Source organism: Schizosaccharomyces japonicus (genome assembly GCF_000149845.2).
Source record: "Schizosaccharomyces japonicus yFS275 unplaced genomic scaffold supercont5.1, whole genome shotgun sequence".
In the NCBI taxonomy this organism is placed as follows: domain Eukaryota; kingdom Fungi; phylum Ascomycota; class Schizosaccharomycetes; order Schizosaccharomycetales; family Schizosaccharomycetaceae; genus Schizosaccharomyces; species Schizosaccharomyces japonicus.
The window spans coordinates 2,263,410-2,290,697 of NW_011627860.1; the positions used below are offsets into that span (position 1 = coordinate 2,263,410).

At 43.4% G+C, this 27,288-nt stretch overlaps 9 protein-coding genes across 9 annotated transcripts; 6 read left to right on the plus strand and 3 right to left on the minus strand.

Moving 5' to 3' along the window:
* Nucleotides 1-99: 99 nt before the first annotated feature.
* SJAG_00972 (NADPH-dependent diflavin oxidoreductase) lies at nt 100-2,342 on the plus strand. The gene is made up of 4 exons (XM_002172203.2): nt 100-321; nt 365-442; nt 494-690; nt 769-2,342. The coding sequence occupies exons 1-4, from the start codon at nt 172-174 to the stop codon at nt 2,135-2,137; spliced, it is 1,794 nt and encodes a 597-aa protein (XP_002172239.2). The 5' UTR covers nt 100-171; the 3' UTR covers nt 2,138-2,342.
* SJAG_00971 (retromer complex subunit Vps17) lies at nt 2,300-6,956 on the minus strand. The gene is made up of 4 exons (XM_002172202.2): nt 4,044-6,956; nt 3,436-3,889; nt 3,150-3,355; nt 2,300-3,102 (listed from the first exon to the last, which is right to left on the minus strand). The coding sequence occupies exons 1-4, from the start codon at nt 4,653-4,655 to the stop codon at nt 2,497-2,499; spliced, it is 1,878 nt and encodes a 625-aa protein (XP_002172238.2). The 5' UTR covers nt 4,656-6,956; the 3' UTR covers nt 2,300-2,496.
* Nucleotides 5,076-6,820, plus strand: SJAG_00970 (actin cortical patch component Lsb4). Its single transcript, XM_002172201.2, has 3 exons — nt 5,076-5,142; nt 5,187-5,227; nt 5,296-6,820. Exons 1-3 carry the CDS (start codon nt 5,106-5,108, stop codon nt 6,532-6,534), a joined length of 1,317 nt encoding a protein of 438 aa, XP_002172237.1. The 5' UTR covers nt 5,076-5,105; the 3' UTR covers nt 6,535-6,820.
* On the minus strand, nt 6,890-9,098 carry SJAG_00969 (aminopeptidase). The gene is made up of 3 exons (XM_002172200.2): nt 8,813-9,098; nt 8,668-8,723; nt 6,890-8,603 (listed from the first exon to the last, which is right to left on the minus strand). The coding sequence occupies exons 1-3, from the start codon at nt 8,900-8,902 to the stop codon at nt 6,959-6,961; spliced, it is 1,791 nt and encodes a 596-aa protein (XP_002172236.1). The 5' UTR covers nt 8,903-9,098; the 3' UTR covers nt 6,890-6,958.
* Nucleotides 9,099-9,225: 127 nt separating this feature from the next.
* On the plus strand, nt 9,226-12,764 carry SJAG_00968 (karyopherin Kap111). Its single transcript, XM_002172199.2, has 8 exons — nt 9,226-9,324; nt 9,386-9,514; nt 9,561-11,576; nt 11,622-11,859; nt 11,905-12,089; nt 12,130-12,237; nt 12,289-12,467; nt 12,526-12,764. The coding sequence occupies exons 1-8, from the start codon at nt 9,292-9,294 to the stop codon at nt 12,614-12,616; spliced, it is 2,979 nt and encodes a 992-aa protein (XP_002172235.2). The 5' UTR covers nt 9,226-9,291; the 3' UTR covers nt 12,617-12,764.
* On the plus strand, nt 12,727-13,542 carry SJAG_00967 (hypothetical protein). Its single transcript, XM_002172198.2, has one exon. It carries the CDS (start codon nt 12,851-12,853, stop codon nt 13,484-13,486), a length of 636 nt encoding a protein of 211 aa, XP_002172234.2. The 5' UTR covers nt 12,727-12,850; the 3' UTR covers nt 13,487-13,542.
* A 3-nt stretch (nt 13,543-13,545) lies between these two features.
* On the plus strand, nt 13,546-17,353 carry SJAG_00966 (ubiquitin carboxy terminal hydrolase). The gene is made up of 7 exons (XM_002172197.2): nt 13,546-13,763; nt 13,801-13,899; nt 13,933-14,099; nt 14,170-14,296; nt 14,348-14,928; nt 14,964-16,276; nt 16,326-17,353. Exons 1-7 carry the CDS (start codon nt 13,746-13,748, stop codon nt 17,264-17,266), a joined length of 3,246 nt encoding a protein of 1,081 aa, XP_002172233.2. The 5' UTR covers nt 13,546-13,745; the 3' UTR covers nt 17,267-17,353.
* A 254-nt stretch (nt 17,354-17,607) lies between these two features.
* SJAG_00965 (krr family protein) lies at nt 17,608-19,683 on the plus strand. Its single transcript, XM_002172196.2, has 2 exons — nt 17,608-17,914; nt 18,015-19,683. The coding sequence occupies exons 1-2, from the start codon at nt 17,707-17,709 to the stop codon at nt 19,541-19,543; spliced, it is 1,737 nt and encodes a 578-aa protein (XP_002172232.1). The 5' UTR covers nt 17,608-17,706; the 3' UTR covers nt 19,544-19,683.
* A 118-nt stretch (nt 19,684-19,801) lies between these two features.
* Nucleotides 19,802-27,171, minus strand: SJAG_00964 (carbamoyl-phosphate synthase). The gene has a single exon (XM_002172195.2). The coding sequence runs from the start codon at nt 26,920-26,922 to the stop codon at nt 20,227-20,229; it is 6,696 nt and encodes a 2,231-aa protein (XP_002172231.1). The 5' UTR covers nt 26,923-27,171; the 3' UTR covers nt 19,802-20,226.
* Between the last annotated feature and the right edge of the window lie 117 nt (nt 27,172-27,288).

Sequence of the window (27,288 nt, forward strand, 5' to 3'; positions counted from 1 at the left end):
CTAAACTACACTCAAGTTCCTTAATTCATTTTAACGATACGTTTTGACAGATCATTGATTCTCAGTAAACTCAGATACCGTAGCTTACAGAGTTTCACTAACTCTAATCGACGTTATCGCCGACAGTTGGGCGCGCCAAACCTGCCCTCTGCCACACGCTCTGTGCACGCAATGGACACGAATAACGGCCAGGAAAACGGAATTCTGGTTCTCTACGGCTCGGAAACAGGTACCGCTCAGGACCTTGCCGAGTCTTTATGGAGGGAACTCACTAGAAACGGCTACGACGTCGCTGTTGAGTGTCTGGACGACTTGGATTTGGTACGCGCTTTTTTGGTCCTTCGCAGACCCTGCTAACACACAGAAACGAATTATTTCCCGCGTCCTTTGCATATTTATATGCAGCACAACTGGCCAGGGCGAAGTACCTCGAAACATGAAGGTAATTGAAGACGCGTCTCCTTCTCGTGAACGGTTTTTCTGACATCTCTAGACATTCTGGCGCTTTCTTTTGAGAAAACGTCTTCCTTCCGACTTTCTCGATTGTATGCAATATGCTGTGTTTGGTTGTGGTGATTCTTCTTATGCTCGCTTCAATTGGACTGCCAAGAAGCTCGACCGTCGTCTACAGCAGCTTGGAGCTAACCGCATCTGTCTACGTGGTGAAGGTGATGAACAACACGAGTTAGGGTAAGTTTAAGATCGGTTGCACGTTTGTTTGTTTTTTATTTACGCCTCTTCATTTTTGCTAACTATGTTGTGCTCAAGTGTCCCAGGACTCTTTGCCTACTGGTTGACTCACTTGAACGCTGCTATTGCGCGCTATCGTACACCTAATCGTCCTGCTCTTACAAAGGACGCGTTGCTTGAGCCAGTGTTTGATATTCGTTTTCTCTCTCCTTCTGTGGACGAGTCCGATTTGGCAGATCTTTCGCTGACTAAAGACCATTTGAGTCCATCTACTTTTAAATGTACCGAGCGGGTCAATTATGCAATTGTTGAGGAAAACAATCGGATGACGGCTCCTGATCATTGGCAGGATGTTCGCCATGTCAAGCTTCGTTTGCCAGCCAGTGTTTCCTGGTCTGCAGGAGACATTGCCGTTCTCTACCCCTGCAACGATGATACTAGCGTAATCTGGTTCTTGAAACGTATGGGTTGGTATAAGTTCGCAGCTGAACCCATTACTGTGCAGACGAAACCCAATGGCAAGCCTCTTGGTTGGCTGCCTTCGCCTCTGACACCGTACACATTGGTTAAATATATGCTTTCTTTGCATTCCATGCCTAGCCGCGCTTTCTTTGAGTATGCCGCTCACTTTGCCGACAATGATTTACATCGCGAACGACTTGCTGAATTTGCCGACAATGCGCATATTGAAGAGTACTATAATTACGTTACGCGTCCGCGCAGAACACTTATTGAAACTCTTCAAGAATTTGATAGTTTGCGTGTTCCCTTTCATTACGCTTTGGACGTGTTTCCACTCATGAAGGGTCGTCAGTACTCCATTGCAAGTGCCTGTCACCCTGAAGATAATACTCTCGAACTGGCCATTGCCCTTGTGAGATTCAAGACTCGAATGCATGGAGACCGTGAAGGAGTTTGTAGTCGCTGGCTTAAAGATGTAAAGCCAGGCACAGAGCTTTCTATTGATATCTTAAAGGCAGCATCCAAGCTTGACATCAATTCACCGTCTCCCTTCGTTATGATCGGTCCGGGCACCGGTGTTGCCCCCATGCGACTTCTTGTTCAACACCGCGTAAGCAATGGACTTACGAATAATGTGCTCGTTTTTGGTTGTCGAAACAAGGAGAAGGATTTCTTGTTCCAAAAAGAGTGGGAAGCTTATTCGGCGCAGAAACAGCTGGAACTGTACTGCGCCTTTTCTCGTGATCAAGATAAAAAGCATTATGTTCAGAACGTTATTCGTGAACATGGTGAACGCTTCTTTGACTTAATTTACAACCAAAAGGCAATTGTTTGCGTTTGTGGTTCCTCTGGTAAGATGCCGACTGCCGTAAGAGAGGCTATTGCAACCATTGTGTCCAAATATCTAGATGGAAAGTATTCCACAGGCAATGACTACCTTCTCACCATGGAGAAGGAAAAGCGGTTTTACCAAGAAACTTGGTAAGCTCCCACTGACTGTTACACCCATTTTTATTTAACAAGGCAACGTTCATTTTGCCTGTTTAAAAACCTCCCTCATTACACCATTCTCTTCTTTTCATTCCCTCTTTATTGTCCTTTACCTCTCTCTCTCTCAGGTTTTATTTTTTTTTGTCACAGACAAGTTGATGGCAGCAGCTTTTTACTCTTCTTAGTCACTTAATAGATGTATCTAAAACATGCGTATAGATTTATTTCTTTTAATGTAAAAGTGTAAAATGCTTGATTATCGTATGCTTCATTATTTACTACTTCTGAAAAAAAAAAGATTAAGGAACAAAAGGATTGTTTGGACAGCTATTCCATCTTGTCGTAAAAACTAAATCAAACCCCATTCAAGATATTGGCGACACTTTTGGGATCCAAGGAGCCATCAGAAATTATGTCAGTTGTGTCGGTTGCCGAGAGGGATCTGGACTTGGAATGCTTCGAATCGTCTGTTCGATTACTGCTGCCCCAAGTATTGCTTCGAGCTCGCCCACTCCAGGCGTCCTGGGATTCTCGTTGACTGGAAAGGGAAGATGACTGTATGTTCTGGGGGTAACCCTCACGACCCAAACGAGAAAGACCACCCATGGGATCGATTCTACGAATATGAGGCCGAACGGCCTCCAACGATGCAAGCACCTTTCTTTCAAAAAGACATTGCTTGCGAACGTAATCATCAATTGCAAGAGACAGCGAATTTGTAGTTTCCGCTATGTAGCCCTTGCTTTCCCGCAACAGGTTTGAGGTAACAAGCGTGAGTTTATCGGACAATTGCTTTTCATGAGTGCGTGCGTCAGCAAGTGCTTGAACAGCTTCATCCACTTTTGCTTTACTGATGTTTGTACTCTGTTTCACACGATTGGCGTTAGACAAAGCTGAATTTGTTTGACTCTGTGCAGCGATTAAATCTCGCATGAGCATATGACGGGTAGACAGGATTTCCTAAATGGAGTTCGTTAGCAATAAACCGTGTAGTGGATAGCACTTACTTTAGAAACAAAGGCATTGGAAGAGGCGTAGGCGAGAGGGTCACCAAAAGTGACTAACTGAGAAGTCGTTTGCAGCAGCTGTGAATCTGAAACATGTTGCAGCGTTTTACCAAGTTGAGACAATGCTCGAGAAAGACCGGTGTGTGGTTCTACTTGTGAATATGTCTGTAAGCCTTCAGCAAATCGGTTGGAAAATGCAATTAAGCCTGGAGTGTGTTAGCAAACGATGTCAACGGCAAAAAAGCTCTCTCAATAAACTAGACAAACAAACAAGCTTGAGACATACCCTTCTCTGATTTGAATAACTTCTGCAGTTTTTGCTCAGCATCTAGAGTTCCACGGTAAAACGCCTTAATAATAGGTCTCAAGTTGGCGAGTTCTGAACAATGATCGGGCGGCGTGGGGAGCTGTTTGAGGGCTTTTCTACGCAGTCCAGAGGTAGGATTGGCTGTATGTACGAGGGGAGAGTAACCAAAGTCGCTTTCGACAAACAATTTCGTCTCTGTGTCTGTAACGAGATACGGATTACGACCGACGTAATCCAACCAGGACTGTAGCGATTCTTTTAGACGGCGATTGTCTTCAATGCTTCCACTGCCAGCCGAACCGACACTGGGAGGAACGGCCGGAATAAGACATTCAGGGTGCATAAATGTAAGGTAACGAGCCAACTTACACAGCTCTCCGTACGTCCGGCGCACGTCCCTGTAATGTTTAGATCGGTAACCGGGACAATTCGTCTGCGTAATGTTAGTAAAATTGTGAAACGAATACAGGAGAGACTCAGAGACAGAAGTGTCATGACAGACTCGGTGACTGAGAGGATGCTACAAACAATTTCCACAGTGTCCATAATCATACACACACACGCATCCACAGCGTCGTTTTACTTACTGTTACGTTCATCTTCAAAATTGGATCATGCTTGTCGACAATTTCGATGCTTGCAATTCGAAAGGAAACCATGAATTTTGGCTCAGAAGTTGCGTTCTTCTTTGAAACGGTGCTTCTTTCTTCGTTTTCTTGGCTACGAAGCGAGGGATGACGCTCGAAAGAGACAGTTTCGCCAACATGTTCGTTTGAGTTCATTATGTCCACAGAATTCCCCGAGATTGGAACGTCCTGAAATCCTCCGTCCTCATCCTCGAACAATGTGTTTTTTATCGACGCTTGACCACTCATAAACCCCTCTGGGTTGCTTGTGCCGAACATGCTAACTGCTCGTGGAGGGCGAGAAGCATACACATGCCTTCTGTGGCTCCTTACAATGTGTTGCAGTGCGTTAAATGGGAACGGTAGAGGATAGTCGAAACGAGAAAAGAATTGCGAAAAGACACAGACGATAAGCTCATAAGCAAGACGTGAAGCTTCAACGGCAAAGCTTTCTGTTTTTATGTAAATGAAAATAGCGAACGAGGATGGCGGTGCAATCTTATCTGATAAGTTTAGATCAAGAAGGAAGGAATAACAACAAGAACCACAGAGCTTGAATAAAAGCGAAGACATTTATTCAGCACCGATTGTAGCAATTTATTAATTAGCAGAAAAGCTACAGACAACTCTCTCGATTGCGTACGCTTGCATCCTCTCATTAAATGTACTTATCTCGGCATAATTTCTTTCCCATCAAGCGAATATTTTACTTTCGCTAAGATAACCTAAAAATCCACAGCCGACTTTTGCGACACCAATTTTTAGCACGCTTGTGCTCATTCAAGCGATCTATCCGCTACGGCTGCTTTATCAAAGTGCGCCGTTACTGTTGTCGTTCTTTTCTTTCCATCATTTTTTGTGGCATCTCCTCGGTTCATACGCTTTTTTAAAATCCCGCCTCTCGGGGCTGTATCACAGAATGCTGCCGAAAGTGTCGTGACGTCAATTCTGCCGATCCGAGGTGTATGCTGGGAATATATTCGCTGGCATTTCATCCGTTCACCTATATCATTTTTGTACTTGATGGGCTTGCACAATCCGCTTCCTTCGTCTCTTAAGAGTACGAAATTTCGTTAAATGAGTACCAAACGCTAACAATCGCAGGTGAATGCAAAAAAGCCGGCAAAATTCTCGCCAGTTTTGTGGTACGGAAGAAAAAGATTGACAACATTTTCTTTTTTCGAGTTTATCGCTAACAAACGCGTGTTGATAGGATCCTAGACAAACGTTTGGGCCTCAAGAGGTTATCCCGCCTTCCGTCCTTTCTCGTGCGAAAGGTTTGGTCGTCATGACCGTACTGAAGGCGGGTTTTATGTTTTCTGGTAGAATTGGCTCCGGTTTGATTGTCGCTCGCTTGGACGACGGAACTTGGTCGGCTCCTTCAGCTGTATGCACAGCAGGAATGGGCTTTGGTGCTCAAATTGGCTCGGAATTAACCGACTTCGTTATTATCCTCAATTCGAAACAGGCCGTACAAACTTTTGCCCGTGTAGGCAGCATCACACTCGGTGGTAATCTGTCTGTAGCCGCTGGACCCCTCGGTAGGAATGCTGAGGCTGGTGGCAGTGCTAGTGCTGGAGGTGTCGCACCCATCTTCTCATACAGCAAAACAAAAGGTCTTTTTGCCGGTGTGTCACTCGAGGGTTCTGTGTTGATTGAGCGTCGAGACGCCAACAAGCGTCTTTATCGCGGCGATGTTACAGCGAAAAGCTTATTGAACGGTCAAGTTCCTCAGCCAGCTGCTGCTGATCCTCTTTATCGTGTACTTAATTCCCGCGTGTTCAACAGAGACTCCATTATCGGTGACGATATTTACAACGACATACCCGTCTACGACGACACCGGGTCTGATGATCTTTGGGACAGTAGACCCAACAATGGTAGTCGCACTTCTCAGCGACAATCGCATTATACGCGAGACGAGTTGGATGATTATGACAACCGAAACACCGGCCGCAGTGATCTGACTTACTCGCGACGAAATCGCTATGATAACGATGTTGATGAAGATTATGGTTTCGACGGCCCTTCAGCCAAGTCTCGTACGTTTGGTGATTCTGCGACAGACAGCCTCAAGGGCAACAAGTCTTCAATCGGAAGGTCCAAGTCAATGTTTCAGTCCAATTACCGGGACGCACCCGATGAGGGGAGTAGCGACGAAGACGATGCGTATGAGGGACGCTATGCCGCGCATCGCTCAAACAGTGTTCGGGTGTCTGCACGTCCCGCTCGACCTTCCGCTCCAAAGCCTACGTTTGATACAAAGCCATTGGGCCCTAACCAAGTGAGAGCTGTCTTCCCCTTTTCAGGCGAGCAAGCTGGCGATCTTACATTCCAAAAAGGCGACATTATTGATGTCGTTCAAAGAACAGAATCCACGGATGATTGGTGGACGGGACGCATTGGAACAAGACAGGGCATTTTCCCGGCTAATTACGTGAAGTTTGATTAAGACTTTGCGTTTATGTTTTCACGTTTCGTTTGCTTAACGTCTCTTCGTTGGACCTCTCCTTGCCTCTGATTTTTCGGGTCCGCATGTTGTGTAAAGTATAAAGTCGTTTTTGGTCGATGGTCAAATTCGGCAAGCTTCAGTGTATTGTTTCACTGATTTTGTTCTCTGCTTCTTAAAAATTGTTAATTTCCTGCTGTTCGCAGAATCTGTTAAGACAGTAAAAAGGACCGGTCATTTGACCGGTACAACATCAATAGGTTTTAATAAAAAATCGATGTTTAAGCAATCGAGTGACGGGATGACGCAGACGTAGATCGTAAAACAAATAAGTTAAGATTTGCAATGGGTTTTAAAGCTTCATCGCAAGAGTATGTGTTAGACTTTCATTAGCACTTTTCATTATTACTCATACTTCATGGTTTATTTATAACGGCTCCGTGGCAGTTTCCAACCATTTCTTAGCCCTCTCCGACAATAACGGAGAAAGCGTCTTGCGAACGGTGGCATGGTACTGGTCAATATAGTATCGTTCCTCATCGGACAACAAGGAGGTGTCGATTAGCTTGCGACAGTGGGGTGCCATGGTTAAGTCCTTGAAGCCATAATACTCACGACCTGCAAAGTGGAACTCGGTTTCAACCTCCTTAACGAAAACGCAATTCTCGACTCGAAAGCCAAAGCTTCCATCTTTGTAGAAACCAGGTTCATTACTGGTCACCATGCCTGGCTTAAGGGGAAGGTTGAAAACACTGCGGTTGCCAATACCAACAGGCAATTCATGAACATTCAAGAAATGGCCGACGCCATGTCCTGTGCCGTGAAGGTAGTCCAAACCACACTTCCATAAATGTTGTCTAGCCAACACGTCGAGCTGCAGTCCAGTAGTTCCCTTCGGAAATACAGAAGTAACAACATCGATCTGTCCCTTCAAAACCAGAGTGGCAGCACGCTTTTCGAACGCCGTGGGCTCTGTGAAATGCCAGGTACGGGTGACATCCGTAGTTCCATCCAAATACTGTCCACCAGAGTCGCAAAGATACATCTTCTTTGGGTCAAGCTTAGCGCTTCCAACAGAAGGCGGTGAATAATGGATAATGGCTCCATTGGGTCCAGAAGAACTAATGGTTTCAAAAGAAAGACCCATGAAATGTTCCTGTTTACTTCTGAATCCCTCGAGCTTGGTAGCGGCATCAAACTCGTTGATTTCGTTACCGGCAGCAAGATAATCGTCAAGCCAGGCAAAGTACTCAACAAGGGCGGCACCGTCTCGCACATGGCAGCGTTGCATACCGTGCAACTCCACATCGTTTTTCACACCTTTTGCAATGGCAATGGGACTTTGAATAGTGGTAATTTTGTTTTCGCCAAAAGCTGTTGCGACACACCAGGAGGCTTGATCGGACACTCCAACCTTGGAGAAGGAAATCGTCTTTGCGTCTTCAAAAATTGCGTAATAGGGCTTGATGCTCACATACTTTTCCAGATGTTTGCGAACCTCATCCGTTAATTTTTGCTCATCCAAATACAAAACTGCACTTTCCTTCGAAATTAGAGCATAAGCAAAAAAGACGGGATTATAAGCAACATCGGAACCACGCACGTTAAACACCCACGCAATCTCATCGAGCATGGTTACAGCAAATGCATCGAGCGAGTTTTTTTCCAAAGCCTTTCGAACGTCATCAAGCTTAGCCGAAACGCAGGCGCCTGCAAATTCTGTTCCCAGGACCAACATCTTTCCGTTTGGAAGAGCAGGACGCTCAGATCCCCAGACCTTATCGACAAGGTTGTCGTGATCACCGCGAAGAGTGATGTCTTTCGCTTTTAACGCAACACGAAACGAAGAAGCTTCAGCAAAAGTAATTAAACTTGAATCAATTCCAATAACGGACTTCGGCTCAGCTTGTTTCAGGCAATAATTCTTCCATGTTGGAACACCAGGAAGACCAACTTTCATAAGCGTCCAATTGTGATCCAACTGTTGACCAGCTTGATTGAAGTAACGACCATCAGTAAACATAGCTGCGCTATTCATTCCAATGACTGCGATACCGGCTGAACCATCAAAGCTTTAATACCGAACTTTGTTAATAAAAAGACGCGTCGAAAGCAATATTTTCAATAATAACATACCCACTGATGAAGGCGCGACGAGCGTCAGCATCACAGGTGTATTCTGAGTGATGAGCCTGTTTAAAATAATTAGTAGCTGATCAAGAAGAATTCATCAGTGTAATAAAAAACTCGGATAATATCCTATAGTTCACTAGTCACCTACGTCTTCAGATGGGACAATGTAATAGCTATAATTCCTCTCTTTCATGAGCTCGCGTAGCTTCGCGAGACGCTCTGTAGTGTCGACTGTCATTGCGATAAATAGTTTCAAATATAAGAATCAAGGCGGATAGACAAGATGGGAAGAATCAATTAGCGACAGACAGGTAAAAAGACAAGTTCGTTAATCGTTAATGTCGTAAAGGCAGGGTATTATAGTTTATATGGAGACAAGAGGTTGGTAGAGGGTAAGATGCAGATAAGGTAGCACACGCGTCTTTAGTACCGAGTTTCACGTGTTGGCGATAGGGCACAGTACGTAAGTCGCTGCCTATCTTTCATATTAAAGTTTGTATAAGCATTACACGTGCAATTTAAGCGAGATAAGTCTGAACGTGTCTTTAATTTAGTTACGTAGCTAGCTCTCCACGGAAATCTTCAAGACGCTTTTCGTCTCAAAACTGCGAAGCTTTCGTATGCAACATGGACGAAAACGATTTACGATCTGCTGAAAAGGTCTGTTCATTAACATATTGAATTATTTGCTGTTTCGAAATTGTTCTGACCTTGTTGATAGCTTATTTTAGATTTATACAGTGGTACACTCGCGCCGGAGCAAATTAAGGAAACCGAAAAGCAACTTCAGTTTCTTCAAAAATCTCCTCAAGGATGGCTTCTTGGACATTCTTTGTTACAGCATGATGATGTACGGTTGTGTGCATGCAACAATTCCATTATTAACGTTGATTCAGAATTCGTATTTACAGTTTTTTGGCGCATTGACATTGCAAATCAAAATTAACAATGACTGGGATACTCTTAGCCCTTCTGATCACATGGATCTTTGCAAAAGCATTCTTCAGAAACTGTTATCGAGTCCAAACATGCAACGTTTTGTCCTTTCCAAGTTATTGTGTACCCTTTCTTCCCTAGTGATCAAATATAGCGTCTCGGGGAGCACAAACATCCTTAACTTCTCTATTCATACTCTTGCTTTGGGTGTCTTCCCTGAAGTGGAGGATGCTAAATGTTTTTCCTCAAGTAGCAGACCTTCTTTTACTCCCAGAAATGCGTTTCTGGCTATCTCTTTCTTACACGAGTTCTTCATTGAGGCAGGAACATCTCCTTTTACCACTCAAGATGAGAATAAACTGTATAAAATGGTTTTCGAAATGAACGCCGAGGACGCTGTGGAGCTTCTTCGGGCCACATTTTCGCAAGCAACTCAAAGTTCATTCGAATATGGAATTTCTATAGAGGCGGCGATCAGTTGCACTGCTTCGTTTGCGTCTTATCTTTGTAAGAACGGTTCCACTATTTCCCTCGTGTTGCCCGGACTTCAAGATTGTTTAAATATGCTCATTGAACTTCTTGCTGTCCCTCAGCTTAGCGATAAGGTTATGGTTGTACTTACGGACTTGCTGTCAAATTATCAGCAAGCATTTTCAAAAGAGCTTACTCTGAAATTATGGGACATTCTTACGGGAAGCTGGGGTATGGGGCAACTCCAGTCCCTGCTCCAAAGTGCCTATGATGGAGAAACGCCTGAGGTTTACTTTTTAAATCTTGTGATCAGTTTTTCGGAGGCTGTTATGGGTTACTTGCTTGAACATTTATCGGAACAACGGAGCGTAAAGCTACTTGACATTATGATGACTCTCATGAAATTTCCCGGTTACGCTATGGTAGAAGAGGAAGTTAGCTGGCGGACTATTGAGTTTTGGACGGCATTGATTGAGGACTTTTCGATGAGTGATGCTATTGATGAGCCTGCTACGAAGGAACAATTCATTGGCATCGTATTTTCTGCAATTGACAATGCTTGGAAAAAAATGCTACTTCCGCAAGATGACGTTTTGGAGTCTTGGTCTTCTCAAACTCGTGACAGTTTCATCACTTATCGTCGAGAACTTGGTGATCTGATTGAGAGTTCTTATTCAGTTCTTGGCGAGCGCTTGTACGCTACATATATTATGAACGTGGAAAACATGCTGCGAAGTGCGGACTTGTCGTGGCAGACCTTAGAGGCTACGCTTTACTGTCTAGCTTGTATTTTTGAGTATGAGTGTCGTGAGAATGAGGTTCTTAACAGCTGGCTTGTTCGCCTTTACAAAACCCGTTTTCCCCAAAAAGTTGCCGAATTTAAGTCACCTCGTTTACTGAAAACCACTACTGCATTGTTGAGCAATACGTCAGCATTTTTAAAGGATCAGCCTGAATTTTTGAGCTTTTCGCTCCCAGTGTTGTTTGATGCACTTTCAATTGATAGAGATGCCATCCAAATCCCAGTTTCAAGAGCCATTCAAAACCTTTGCAATACTTGTGCCGCCCTATTAGTGCCTGAAGCCCCAAATTTCTTAAATGTTGTTAAGAATATAACACCGTCTCTCATTAATACGCCCTCCGCTTTGGAGCGTATATACAGCTCTATAGGATTTGTTATTCGCAGAATGGAAACCGCAAATGATCGGATATTCTATTTGCATCAACTACTCGAGTGTTTGCATGCACAAGTTGATCGTGAACTTACTTACAGAACTCGAAAAGAGGATATACAGTCAGTTCTTATATCTGTGCTACAATGTATTCATGGCTTGGCAAAAAGTCAGAGCCCACCGAAAGGATTTGCAATGGTAGACGTTGATGACGCACAGGATGATGTTTCTAAGTATTGGACGGATCCAAACATCCAGGCTTTTCGAGAATATTGGCTCTCATTTCTTAAATCTGTTGAGCAAATTGTTCCTGATTATAGCATTGCTGCGGATGTATGTTGAGTTCGTTGGTGAAACGTGTGCTAACTTACCATATAGTTCATTTGCAACATCATTATTGTTGGTCTGAGCGAAATAGAACCTACACCCTTTTCTCTTCCAACTGATACTGTAGCTAAACTTTTTGCTGAAAGATTTCCAAAACATCCACTGGCGAAGTTTCTTTCGTTACTTGTATCATTGTTCACATCCCCATATGGTCAGCGTTTTATCTCAAATGACGTTTTCCAAATTATAATAGGAACTCTTCAGCACACGGATATATGGAACAAGCATGGCAAGTTGACACGTCCTTGTATCCTTCTAACTGTTATTAAAATAGGCTTTTTACAAACACAAGTTGACGTATTATCTGAGCTATTCCGATTTTATTCCGTTGCTTTTCAAAAGCATCCAGAAACCATGCTCTCTAATTATGCCGACTTTTCTCGCGAAGTAATCGAACGGGCCATTTCTTCATTAATTTCACAGGATCGACTTGTTGAAGTGAATGCTTCACAGCTTGTGGTATGTTGACTAGTTTTCTGTCTTATTAACTAACATTCAGAACACCTTCATTAAAATGCATCGCATGCTTGGACCTAATAAAGTTGTACCAGCACACACCACGTTTCTTGATCGATATCGTAAACCTATTATATCACAGATAATTAGGGTATGCTATACTTCTTTATTGGTTTTTCTTAGATTAGCGCTAACAATTAAGGGTTTCTGCGGAGCCGCTCCTCGAAGTTCTATTCCAACTCTTACGAATGTACTCGGAAATCTTAAGTTGCAAAACTTCGCAGCAACAAAAGACGTTCTTTCGGATATTCTACTTCACTCAATTCCGGAAGAAATCATTCCTTTTTCAACGAGACAACAATTTCTCAAAGACTTGTTAAAGTAAGTACAAAAAAGATATCTCCTGTACTTTTACGTGTGCTAACGATTTTTTTCGCAGGGTCCACTTCAAAGAGAAGGTCAAAGACTTTTGGCTTAAATGCAAGGGAATTAATGATTCTATATATGCAACTTCTAGTTGGACTTTTTAAGCATCATAACTCTTCCCTCAGTATAGATGAATATTACGACTTAGATGATAAAGTAAATTAAAAAGCTTATCTCATTATAAAATAATAGAACACATAGCGGCTATATGTTACAGAAGTAATATTTGATTTCCTTGTAGTTTTCTGAACAGTGTATTTTAGTTATTATTCCTACACTGTACCCGGTACATAGCGAAACGACAAAGTTTGAGGAGTAATGCTAAATATCATTACTGAATGCGTTTGTTTAATGAGTTTTCTATAAACTGTCCCTTATTTGTGCAATCAAAATCAAATTCTGCCCTTCTGCTCTCGCTGCTTAACTGTCTCTGGTCACATAATTTATGTGAAGGACATATGATAGTATTTGGTAATCATACTGAAACAGTTGAAAAATTATTAGAAGGAGATGCCTGTTTCGATGATTATTTCTTAAAATTTGCAAATCGTGTCGAATTGTTATGTCTTTTAAACAAAGTTTTCATCCATTATGTGAACAACTGGGATGACCTGGAAAGAGTCATTCAGTCAACACGCAAACGAGTCATTGCTGTTTGGGATCTTGTTTCATTCATGCAAGCGCATGATAAACTGAATGCCCTGAGTCTGTCCTCTAAGGTTGCATATTTACTATCGAATAGTGAATATTTGCTTCTCGGAGACAGAATCGATATGACGTTACGAGTGCAATTGGACAAGAAAATCCCAATTTCTGAACTAAACTCGACGACACTGTACGATATATTTCGTCTCTGGATACCAGATTGGTTGGATTGCAAAAAGCAAGATGACAAACATTGCTCCTTGACTTACAGAAGTTTTGGTTCGCAAGTGGTTATTACTAAAAAAGAACAAGATTTTGTTGAGTTTTGATATGAGTAAATTTATGATTGTTTAGTGTTAATATAATGTTTCTTTTCTCTGTTACATTTGTTGAACCCTGAGAACCGATAATTCCGTCGGCATTCAAACGGAACTAACGCTAAATGAGAACCATCGAACAGTCTAAACGATAAAGCATCGTTCTCTTTGTAAAAGAAAGTGGTATGGCTGATTCTCTTCTTCCATCAACTCCCATTACTTGCTCAAGCACCACCTCGTGCAAACTCAGTTCCTTTACTGGGCTTGAGTCATGAATTCATGGAAAAGTGTATGAAGCATATTGTTTTCAAAGTCCTGACAAGTAGATTGGTATATATAATGAAGGGGATCCTTCTTCAGCTGGTGCTTTAAGCGCAATTTCTTTTGATCCGTTTTATGAATTGCTATGGACTGGTTTTGAAAATGTAAGGGATGACTAGCTTCAAAGCTTACAACAGGGTCAAATAAAATCGAGTTATGGTCCTCTCTTTTGTCCTTATGTTCGTTCGGTTGCCCACTCCTCGAGAGTCGGTCAAGTCTTACCAAACGAACGAGGCGTATACAGCATTTCGGGCAATTCTTTGCGTCTGAATAACAGAAAAGGAACACCTAAATGGGAGTTTAAGTATGTCATCTTCATGCGGCTTACCTGCATTAACATTTTTGGCATTAAATTTCACTAACCAATTCCTAAGAGATCCTGACGCTGTTGACTTCCAAAGTATGATCTTTCAAAACAGGACAAGTCCCGAAATAGTAATTGGCGGCTACCAACAAAAAATCATGGCGATCAATGCCGACAGGGGAACTGTGACACATAAGGTTTGTTCGCTTTCTATACATGAACTTGTAAGACTCACACACGTATTGCAGAACAAATATCCATCAGACGTATTTATTATGCGAAGAAATCGTTTACTCTGTTGTGGTTCTGGAAACGGCGAGGTTGTTCTTTACGACCCGTCTTCTTTTCAGCCGATTACTAAACTGGTTGCTCATACTGGTGCACTGTCTGATTTGGATACCTCTGGCAACTTGTTATTGACATGCGGCTACTCTGTGCGTCATGGCTCTTACATAATTGATCCATTTGTCAAGGTTTGGGACCTACGAAATCTATCCTCGCTTGTACCTGTACCCTTTCCTTCTGGCCCAAGTTTGGTCAGAATGCATCCAAAGCTTTCAACTACAGCTATTATTTGTTCTGCTACTGGACAGTTCCACATTGTTGATACTGGCAATTCTATCGACGCAAAACTGCAGCAGGTTACTTTAAATTCTTACCTCACAAATATGGACGTTTCCTCCTCTGGTGACGCCATTGCATTTACGGACATGGAGAATAATGTTCATCTATGGGCAATGCAGGATTCACCTTCTTTCAGTGAATTTAAGTTGCCCGTTCCCTGGGAAGAAAATACTCATGAAGTAAATCTTGAGATGAACGATGATACGTATGTTCGCTTGTTGCGTTAGTTACTAACTTTAGACCCCTTAACTCTATTGGAATGCCATTCTACAAAGAAGAGCTTCTGTCTGCATGGTCAGGCTATTCAGTTGTCGATGCAGGAAAGCCAGATATTTCGTCGAATGATCTGTTTGCAGCCCAACTTTCAAACAAAGCCGTCCCTTCCTCTCAGGATATGAAAGTTACTCGAAGAAACCAAACAGTTGAAGTACCATGGCTTGGAAGATGCCCCCCTCAAAATACAGCAACCCCGAGATTCCGCAGTGAACGTCAAAAGGATATTATTAAGGGTAGTGATCATCCCGATAATGTTAGTTTCTTTGAGGAACTTGAAGATTCAGAATCAGGACCTACTACCATTCCACTTTTCTACAAAAAGCCAGAGATTCGATACAGCAAGTTTGGAATTGAGGATTTTGACTTTGCATTTTACAACAAAACAAGATTTGCGGGCTTGGAAACCGATATTGCGAATTCTTACTGTAACCCGGTTTTGCAACTCTACAATTACATTCCTGTTTTTCAACGTGCAGCTATTCTGCACTCAATGGGTTCCTGTCCCTTAATGAACTGTTTACTGTGCGAACTCGGTTTCCTTTTTGCCATGCTGAAGGACAGTAATGGTCAAAATTGTCAAGCAACAAACTTTCTTCGTACTTTCTCCGCTTCCTCATTAGCACGCACAGTGGGCATTGTTTTTGATGAGGAAAATGAAGTTAATATTCAGACAAGTGCTGTCATCCAAGCTTGTAATCGTTTTTTGCTAACCGAAGTTTCCCGTTGCTTGGAGTACGAAATTAAATCCGTCAATAGTCGAGGACCACTTTCACAGCTTGTGAATAGTTTCGCTGTGATAGAGATCCGTACGTACAGATGCAGTATCTGTGGTGTTACATCTGAAAAGGAACAAACATCGTATCCTGTTTTAGATCTGCAATATCCTTCACATCAATTGGAAACCGTTGTTTCCTTTGAATGGTTACTGAAGCTGAGTTTTGACCAACGAATTGATTTGTCGCCTCGGTGGTGCAATCATTGCAAAAGTCATCAACCGTTCCTTATGCGTAGCACCGTAAAGGAACCACCTCCAGTATTTTTCATCCATACGAATATTCAAAGTGAGAAGCAATGGAATCTTTGGGCTAGAAAGGATTGGCTCCCTACCGAACTTTATTTCTATACTATAAACGATTCTTTGCAATGCGTTCCTCGGAAACAAGTGAATATTCTTGGACTTCCAAAATCAAAATTAATGCTTTATCGTTTACGAGGAGCCGTTCATGAGATACGTGATGATACTTCTTCGCGGTCGCATTTTGTTTCTGTTATTCGAGGTTTGTGTCAACGATGTTTGTATTTGTGTTACTAAACTAACCCGAACAGTTTCAGACAACTTAGCACGTAATGACAACGACGACTGTTACATTTTTAATGACTTTTTGGTGAAAAAGATTAGCACTGAGGAGGCACTGACGGTGCACGGACAGTGGAAGGTTCCTGCAGTCCTGTGTTTTGAGCGTGTCAATTTTGAAATGCCAGAGATGCATGAGGAACCAGACTCGTCCATCTTACACAAACCATATTCAGTGAATGAGCCTTCCCCAGAGTTAAATAAAACAGTTCCTCTAAAAGAAGATGAACACTTGGGACCCAATAGTATTATTGGTATAGATTCTGAATTTGTTGCTCTTCAGCCTGAGGAAACTGAGGTTAGGAGCGACGGATCAAAAGCTACCGTGAAACCAAGTAAGCTTTCCCTGGCTCGAGTTTCGGTGGTCCGTGGTGACGGACCCTTAAAAGGCGTTGCTTTCATTGATGACTATGTCGCGACAGAGGAGCACATCGCGGATTATTTGACGGAGTTTTCCGGAATACACCCTGGTGATTTGGATCCAAAAACATCTCGTCATTCTCTTGTTCCATTAAAGATTGCGTACAAAAAACTTCGTATGCTTGTTAATGCTGGATGCAAATTTGTGGGCCATGGATTACAGAAAGATTTCCGTATCATCAATATTCTTGTTCCACCATCGCAAGTTATCGATACTGTTGACTTGTTTTTCATCGCATCTCGGCAACGAAAACTATCACTAAAGTTCTTGGCTTGGTACCTGTTGGATGAAGATATCCAGTTAGAAGAACATGATTCTATAGAGGATGCACTATCTGCATTAAAACTTTATGACTGCTACAATAACTTGCGTTCCTCACTCACATTTGAAAAGACGCTCGAAGAGATCTACGATGTTGGACGGCTTCACAAATACCGGCCACCTTCAAGTGTATCTGCAATGGAAAAGTCCATAGAGATTGAAGAACCGTAGAAATAGTTTCAGTCAACTGGAACTTTGTAAAAGATATTAAATGAAGTTTTAATGCATCTGATCGTTTACGGTCCTTAAATAAGCGGGACGTAAGAGAAGTTTTGAACAATGTATTATAAAAAACGTAGTGGAATTATCTCTAAATTAAAATGCGTACAGATTAAAGCGAAGACGGTATTTTGCGAACGAAACTAAAAACGAACAGCACACGACTGCTTTGGTGCATTTTGTAAAAACACTATATTTTTCACTGATTGCTCAACGAAGCAAATATGCCAATATAGAGTTAAGTTGCATAGTCTTGTGTATACATATGTAATTTTTTACACCTCAGATGAATTACAAGCTGTTTCATATGTTGTAATTTGCATTTTCGTCGCCGCATTAACCTAAGTTGGTGTACGAAACACTTTCTCCAAAAAACCACATTCTACGGAAGAATGCCTAGAAAAAAGTCTGCGGCTAAGAAAGCTCGTGAAGCTGCCGAGCGTCTTGCAAAAGGACAACAAGAACAAGCAGCTGTTGTCGGAAAAAAATCATTGCTGGACGATGACAGTGAGGAGGAAACCGGTGACAATTCTTTAAAAATTAATAAGGAGTTTGCTCGTCGTTTCGAACATAACAAGAAACGGGAGGAGCTTCAAAGATGTACGTAAATACTCTTATACATTCGTTACATGTTTACGATTTTCATTTTTTGATAATTTGCCATTTCCATTTGGATATGAAAACTAATCTTGAATTTTAGTGCAAGAAAAGTACGGCAACGCTGCTGACGAAGATGAGGATGACTCAGACTCTGTTGTAGAAGACTCTGATGGTGAACTTGTAACTCCTGAGGTCGATGCTGCAATTCTGAAAACCATCATAAAAATTCGAAACAAAGATCCAGAGGTATACAATCCTGAAGCTACGTTTTTTAAGGAGGAAGACAATGGAGTTGCCTCAGAAGTGAAGGATGAGACAAAGGATAAGCCGATGACACTCAAAGATTACCATCGTCAAAACTTACTTTCCGGAAACGCTTTAAAGGCTATGGAGGAGGATGATAATCGTGACGTTCAAGACGGTGTCCCCACTCATACTCAAGAGCAAGCTGCTTTACGAGAAGAAACAGTTAGAGCCTTCCATGAAAGTGGTGAAGCTGCCAGCGAACAAGATGAAGATGACTTTTTTGCAGTCAAGGAAAAGACCGAAGAAGAGAAACAAGCTGAAGAAAGCGGTTATGAGAAGTTCCTGATCGAAAGTGTCGGATCTGCAGAAGCGAAAAAGGTTCTGGAAGAACTCTCTGAAACTTATGTTAAGAACCGTGAACCCGTCTTACGCGACAGTGAAAATGTTGAGAACGGTATAAAGGAAGAGGATAGCAAGTTTCTTGCTGATTACTTAATGAACCGTGGTTGGAAGACGGACGAAGCAGACAAGAACAAGTCGTACGAAGACATCGTTAGGGAAGTTGCCGAAGACAATGAATTTGTGGAACAGGCCGAAACCTACGAGACTAAGTACAACTTCCGTTTTGAAGAATCTGGTGGTGCGGAAATTCAAAGTCATCCCCGTATAATTGATGACAGTCTGCGTCGTAAGGACGAACGCAGAAAGCAAGCGCGTGAGCGTAAAAAGCAACGCGAGGAAGAAGTCAAGCGCCAACGTCGTGAAGAGCTTAACCGTTTGCGTAATCTCAAGCAAAAGGAACTTGAAGAGAAGTTGTCTAAAGTCGCTGACATCGCCGAGCTTGATTCTGTGAACTTAAAGGATATTGATTTAGATGAGGACTTTGACCCTCAAAAATGGGAGCAAAAGATGGCAAGCATTTTCAATGACGACTATTATGAACAAGATGCTAAGAAACCCAAGTTTTCCGATGATATCGACGTTGGTGATATTGAGCCTGTCGAAACCGAGGAAACTCCGGCTGAGAATAGCTCTTCTGTAATTGAAGGACAACGCAAGAGCGACAAGCAAGAGAAGAAGAAAAAGCTGAAGAGTCACAAACGCAAGATTGAAGAGTATCTTGACGAAAAGTACGGTGACGTGGCCGACACCGTTGCTGGAATACCCACGCGTTTCAAGTATCGTCAAGTTGCTCCGGACAGCTTTGGTCTTGAAGCTCATGAAATTCTTAATGCTACTGACGAACAGCTCAGTGAACTTATTGGACTCAAGAAGTTACAACCTTATAGAACGCCTGAACAAATTGCTCGGGACAAGAAAAAATATGGCAAGAAGAAAAGACTTCGGGAATGGAAGAAAGCGGTTTTTGGAAAATCATCTTGAATTTTGTTTTAATATACTACATTTTTTGTTTAAGGAATTACTTTATATTTTTGTAGAAAGGGCTAATTGTACCTACTGATTCTCTCTAAACAATAAGCTATGAAGTACGATAGTGTAGAAAACGGAGGTTTTAAATGACCAGGATGTTCATTAGCCGGAAACTGTAATGGATTCTTGTAAAGTGGCGACAAACTACCACAGCATACACCAGGCACCTATTTTAAAGTTCGTATACCACAACAGAAATTAAACTAAACTAAACGAAATAAATAAATATCCTATTAAATAAACCCAAAGACTGAAACGAAAATAAAAAGCCTATAAAACGAAACTAAAAGTACACCTAAAAGAACAAACCTAAGATCCTAAATAACCTAAACAAAATGAACTGCGTAAGTACCAAGATACGATGGTCTACGCAGCAAAAATGATCGTGACACGCAACAACTCAAGCGTGTGTATACGATCGTATATTAGAGAAATAACTTATCGAAGAATTCTACTTAATTTGAATTGCCTAAACGTGAATAGAAGATACACTGCAGAAATAATAACCAGCAATCCAAGTTCAAAAAACCATATTTTTTAAAATCCAAAAGAGACATTTCGCGGAAAGACCTTACCATATACCTTTCTTCCTGAACTTATAAACAAGAAGCAGCAATCAAAACACTGCTGTGACTCTAGTTGACACCCAAGACACAAGCCAAGAGAGCCATACGAATGTACAGGCCATAGCGCATTTGGCGGAAGTAGGCAGCACGTCTCTGGTCAAAATCGACCTCCTCATTAATCTCGCGATTACGAGGAAGAGGATGCATAACAATGCAGTTAGGCTTAGCCCAAGCGAGAACACTGTTGTCAATAATGAAGGAGTCCTTAAGACGCTCGTACTCCTCAACGCTAGGGAAACGCTCCTTCTGCACACGAGTACAGTAAAGAACATCGGATTGACCAACAACCTCTGGAGTCAACTCAGTATGGACAGAAAATTGCAACTTCTTAGACTTGATCTCCTCAACAATTTCGTCAGGAAGAGCCAATTGCACGGGAGAGACAAGGTTGATCTTCACTTGCCAGAAAGCAAGCAACTTGACCAAGGAATGAACAGTACGTCCATACTTCAGATCACCAATGAATGTGATAGTGAGGCCATTGACACTGCCAAGTTCCTCACGAATGGTGTAAAGATCAAGGAAGGCTTGAGTAGGATGCTCCTGAGAACCATTACCACCATTGATGACAGGAACAGGAGAAAAGTCAGCAGCAATACGAGCACTCTCAATCGAAGGATGACGGAGGACAAGAGCATCACCATAACAAGCCAACGTACGGATAGTATCAGCGAGAGACTCACCCTTGTTCACACTCGAAGCACTAGCAGTGACAGCAACAACCTTACCACCCAAACGCTTCATGGCAGCATCAAACGAAGAAGAGGTTCTGGTCGAAGGCTCAAAGAACATGATGCAAAGAAGTTTTCCTGTGCAAAGGTTGATAACGCCTTGACGTTCAACAAGGACACGGACATGGTGAGCAATGTTGAAAAGTAAGTGAAGGTCAGAACGGGACACTTGACGAACAGAGAGTACGTGCTTGTGCAAGAAGGGAGAGCTGTTAATCAAACGAACAAGCTCACTAGTGGCATCAACCTTGGGGGTGACTTCCAAGGGAAGGTCATTAAGAGAGATTTTGGCGGCTTCGTTCTTGTAAGGAACAAACTTTTGAGGTCTAGGACTCATGAGATCACTGAATGCATGAGCGGGCTCAGTCTCCGTAACCAGTCCAGAGTTAGAGTAATCACGGCCGAAAGTGTTATCCAGGTTGAATTGGCCATCGAAGAAAACGTTCGTCTCGTCAAAGTGAACTGATTGAACGACACCACAAAGTTTCTTCGACGAGAAGGGAGACCAAGAGGAAGGAGAGTAGGTGAACTCGCGATCAATTTCGACCTCCAAAGACGAACTGTCTTGATCATGAAGTCGGAAAATTGTCTTAGGGTTGGTGTAGAAACGATCAGTCACATCCTTAATTGACAGGCGTCCATCCTGAACAGCGGTGAAGAGGAGAGGAAGGGCCTCGGAAACACCGAATCCAACATCCACATCTTGTCCCAATTCCTTAGCCAAACGAGCGGGAACATCACCAATCGAGAAGCAGTCAATGTAGGGCAATTTGTTCCAAAGCTCGGCTTGATCCTCAGCAGAGGGCAAGAAACTAACACTAGGGAACTCCTCCCTGGAAACGAACAGACTGTAAACCGAAACATCGCAGGTAACAGGAAGCTTCTTTTCCTTGGCCAAAACAATAAGATCCATGTCTTGCTTGCGGCAAACATTAGTAACATGGATGCGACGATTATGTAAGCTAGCCAACAACAAAACGGAAGGCAAGGTCGTAGACTGAGCGTCTGTCATAATAGTTTGATCAGCAGGCCACATACTGAAATGTGAGGCAACAGCAGCAAGCTGGTCAATGTCATGACTCATGCCGGCAAAGTGGAAGAACAAGCAACCGGACTCACGACTCAGTTGAGAGATGGCCTCTTCATTTGTAGAAGCGGCAATTACCGAGAAGTTGTAATCACAGTGAGCGTGCTTTGAGGCGGCTTGCTTAGCAGAGCTCAATGCATCGCTCTCAGAAATGAGAGACTCAGCGCTGAACGGCAAAAATCTGACCATTGTGAAGCCAGCAGCCAAAGATTCCTTGGTATACGCCTCAATATTCTCAGAAGTGTAAGAAGGAATGTAACCAGCAACATTAATGAGACCGGGCAAGTTAAGAGTGGTGAAACTGCTTTGGAAGTCTACCGAGCTGATATCCAGAGAAGTGTTACGGACCATGGCCTCAATCAAAAGCTTGGCGCATTTAACGTTGGTAACCAAGGGTACTTGGTAATCAATTGCCATACGACGACTCTTGTAACCGCTGCTGATGTAGTTGGCAGGGCGGCGATAACGGTTACCAGAAGGCAAGTTGATGTACAAATCAATCAAATTTTTAGCCAAGTGAGCAGTCAAAGAGAACTCGTTGTCATCGGCATCAGGAAGCACAGCAAGGTACTTGCAAGGAACGCCGTTCTCAGAGAGGAAGTCAGAGGTACCAGCAGTGGCGAAGATACAAGATCCGGTGTCATACAACTTCTTAACGAAGGGCAAAAGCTCCATCTTCTCCTTATAAGAACCAATGGAGAAGAGAACATTCTTCTTAGCAACCTTGAAGCCGGTAGAGATCATGGCCTTCATGTAGGCCTCAAACTTATTGCGACCGAAGCAAGCAACCTCACCAGTAGAAGCCATTTCCACACCAAGGACGGGGTCGGCGCCAGAAAGACGACTGAAACTAAATTGAGGGGCCTTAACCGCAACATAGTCACGAGGAATGGCAACCTCGGGGTAAGGTTCAATGGGAATACCCACAATGGCCTTAGTAGCCATAGCAATGAGATCAACACCCATAACCTTAGACACGAAGGGGAACGATCTCGATGCACGAACGTTACACTCAATTACCTTAATTGCGTTATCCTTAGCAATGAATTGAATGTTGTAAGGACCAGTAATGTTCAGAGCATCACCAATCTTGGCAGCAGCATCTCTAATACGATGAATAGTCTCAGGGTCGAGATCTTGTGGGGGGAGAACCAACGTGGCATCACCAGAGTGAACACCGGCATTCTCAACATGCTCAGAAATAACATGCATGACCATCTTGCCGTCTACGGCAACACCGTCGAACTCGATTTCCTTTGCGTTCTCAATGTACTTAGAGATAACAACAGGATGGTCCTTGTTGATAGCAGCAGCCTGCTTCAAGAAAGTATGCAAATCACCTTGAGAGTACACCGTGTTCATCGCAGCTCCCGAAAGAACGTACGAAGGACGAACAAGTACGGGGTACGACACCTTGTCGCAGAAAGCCTCGGCTTCTTCAAAGCTAGTGAGCTCCTTCCATGCTGGTTGATCGATACCAATGTTGTCGAGCATACGAGAGAACTTGAAACGATTCTCAGCCGAGTCAATCATTTCAGGTGAAGTACCCAAAATCTTGACATTCTCACGATGCAAGGGAAGAGCAATGTTGTTAGGGGTCTGACCACCCATGGAGACAACAACGCCAGAAGATGACTCCAATTGGTAAATATCCAAAATAGTTTCAAGGTTAATGTTCTCAAAGTACAGTCTGTCAGCTTCGTCATAATCGGTAGAAACGGTCTCGGGGTTGTAATTAACCATAATGGTCTTGATACCGTGTTCACGAAGAGTGTTAACAGTGCGAACAGCACACCAATCGAACTCAACGGAAGAACCAATGCGATAGACACCTGAACCCAAAACCATCACACCGTGATCTTCGAACGTTACATCGTGCTCAACGGCATTGTAAGTGGTGTAAAGGTAATTCGTGCAAGCAGGGAATTCAGCAGCAACGGTATCAATTTGCTTGACAAAAGGCAAAATATTGTTTTCGGTACGGATACGACGAACGGCAAGCTCGTTCGAGTTAATGCAAGATGCAATTTGAGCATCACAGAAACCAAGACGCTTAGCAGTCTTAATAACACCAACAGGAAGAGAAGCAATGTTGTAGTTACGCAACTCACGTTCGAAGCGGACAAGACCCATAAGCTTTTCCAAGAACCACTTGTCAATCTTCGTAAGCTCCCAAATACGTTGAACAGAGTAATTTGCGGCCATGGCATTGGCGATAGCGAAAAGACGCTGGTCCGAAGGGGTTTGAAGCTCCTGGTCCAAGGACATCAAAGCATCCTTGGGAGAGAAGCCGAGGTTGCTGTAGTCGATGGCTCTGATAGCCTTTTGAATAGCTTCCTCGAAGCTGCGACCGATACTCATCACTTCACCAACAGATTTCATGGACGAGCTCAATGTGCTGCTTACATGAGTAAACTTCTTCAAATCCCAGCGAGGAATTTTCACAACAACGTAGTCCAAGCTTGGTTCGAAACAAGCACAGGTTACCTTAGTAACACTGTTCTTAACCTCGTTCAAGGGAATATTGAGACCAAGCTTAGCAGCAGTGAAAGCCAGAGGGTAGCCAGTTGCCTTTGAAGCCAAAGCGGAAGAACGAGAAAGACGAGCATTGACCTCAATAATGCAGTACTCTTTAGAGAAAGGGTTCAAGGCGTATTGAATGTTGCATTCACCAACGACGCCCAAGTGACGAATGACATTAACAGCGGTAGTACGAAGCATGTTGTAGTCTTCATCAGACAAAGTCTGGGAAGGAGCAACAACAATGGAGTCACCAGTGTGAATACCAAGAGGGTCAAAGTTTTCCATGTTACAAACGGTAACGCAGTTGTCATAGGCATCGCGAACAACCTCGTACTCAATCTCCTTCCATCCCTTCATACTGCGCTCGATCAACACTTGAGGGCTGGTAGCGAAGGCTTTAGAGCAAATCTCAACCAGTTCTTGCTCGTTGTCTGCAAAACCAGAACCGAGACCACCCAAAGCATAAGCAGAACGAACAATAACAGGGAAAGAAATCTTCTTCGACACAGCAAGAGCCTCCTCAACACTAGATGCGGTAACCGATTTGGCACACTTCTCGTTGATCTCATCCATGGCACGAGCAAAGAGCTCACGATCCTCGGTAGTGATAATGGTCTGAATGGGAGTACCCAATACCTTTACACCCAAAGACTCGAACTCATCCTTCAGCTCGATACCAACATTGAGAGCAGTCTGACCACCAAATGTCACATAGATAGCATCAGGACGTTCTTGCTTAATGACCTTGCGAACAAATTCAGCGTTCACAGGCAAAAAGTACACCTTGTCGGCAAGACCCTTCGAGGTTTGAATAGTAGCAATATTGGGGTTGATGAGAATTGTGTAGATACCCTCCTCGCGCAAAGCCTTAATTGCTTGACTACCAGAGTAGTCAAATTCACCAGCTTGGCCGATGGACAAGCCACCGCTACCAAGAATAAGGACACGCTTAACATCAACGCGAGGATGAGCGTTTTTGTTTTCAGCAACATTTCCACCGGGCATTTCAATAGGCAAAAGTTGGCCGGCCTCGGTGCAACGTTGCACCGCCTTGAGAAAAACATCGAAGAGGAACTCGGTGTCACGAGGACCAGGAGTAGACTCAGGGTGGAATTGCACAGAGAAGAAGGGAAGAGTTTCGTGATAAATACCTTCATTAGAACCGTCGTTGGCGTTAACGAAAAGTTCCTTCCAACCACCAGTCAGTGTTTTGGCATCAACGGCATAACCGTGATTTTGAGATGTAATGTAGCACCGGCCAGAAACCATGCAAGTGCAAGGGATATTGTGACCACGGTTACCGAACTTCATTTTCAGAGTCTTAGCACCGGAGGCACGGGAGAGAATCTGGTGACCAAAACAAATACCAAAAACGGGAACCTTCTTAGCATCAATCACAGCCTTGACGCGCTTCACAACAGCATCCATGAGCGACGGGTCACCGGGACCGTTGCTGATGAAAAGACCGTCGTACTGTTCCGCACTGATGTCATAGTCCCAAGGAACAACATTAAGCTCGACACCACGACGAACGAAGCAGCGGATCTGATTGAACTTCATGCCAACGTCAATTGCCAAAATGCGGTAAACCGAACCGTCAGGCTTGCGAAGGGCAGTTTCGGAGCTAGGGGTGTACAAAGTAGGTTTCTTAATGGAAACAAGAGCAGTCAAGTTTTGACTGTTGGGATTGACCCACTCAATGTCTTCAAAGTACTTGGCCCAGGACTCACCCTGACCAATCGTAACGGCAGGGTCGAGGGGAGCAGCCTCACGCTGCATCAGCAAGCGGCCAAGCATCGAACCCTCATTACGAATCTTCTTCGTGAGAGCACGGGTGTCAACACCATACACACCAGGAACACCCTGCTCCTTCAACCACTCGCCCAATGTGGAGTGGGCAAGGTAGTGGGACGCATTTTCCGAATAGGTAGCGACAACAACAGCAGCTACGTGGATTTGACTAGACTCAAAGTATTTTGGCAATCCCTTCACGAGCTCGTCCTCAACTTTCCGGTCAGGCACACCGTAATTACCAACAGTAGGGTAAGTGATGACGAGAATTTGGCCGCGATACGAGGGGTCGGTTAATGACTCTGGGTAACCCACCATTCCGGTTTGGAAGACCAGTTCACCGGAAACCGAGCGCTCGGCACCAAAAGCAAAGCCTTGGAAAACGCTTCCGTCCTGGAGTTGCAAGGTCATCAACTTGGCACCGTCCTTGCTGTAAAGAGCAGGTGATTCTGTGGTAACGGGCTCCTTAGGATCGTAAGCAGAGGCCTTGGGCAACTGGGCACGAGGAAGTCCTAAGACTTCATTCTGAACAAGAGGGAAGGAGGTGGACAGGGGGGAAACGAGACTGTCCATTTTGTTGGTTTTTTTTAATTGTCAGATAGAAGGAAATAAACGGTGAAAATGCAAAAAAGCGCGAACGCTACTAACTTAGTTCAGAGGGGGGTTTGGGTTTTTGAGTAGAAACAAAAAATTAAAATAAGAAGAAGCTTCAGACGTAGTAGCAGTCTCTTGAAGGCTTTCTTATGCGTAGCAAAAGCTGGAACAAGCCTGTTTGAGTTCTGCCGTGGGGTTGATTGGTATGTCCGAGAAGTGGTGAAAAGAGAGAGCTGCTGGTGTGGTTGGTGAAGGGAAGGAGCGACGAGGCGATGGTGCATCTTTTATTATCGGTACCACCACGTTGCCGAATCAACGAATCGTAGGCCTATGAATGGTCGATCC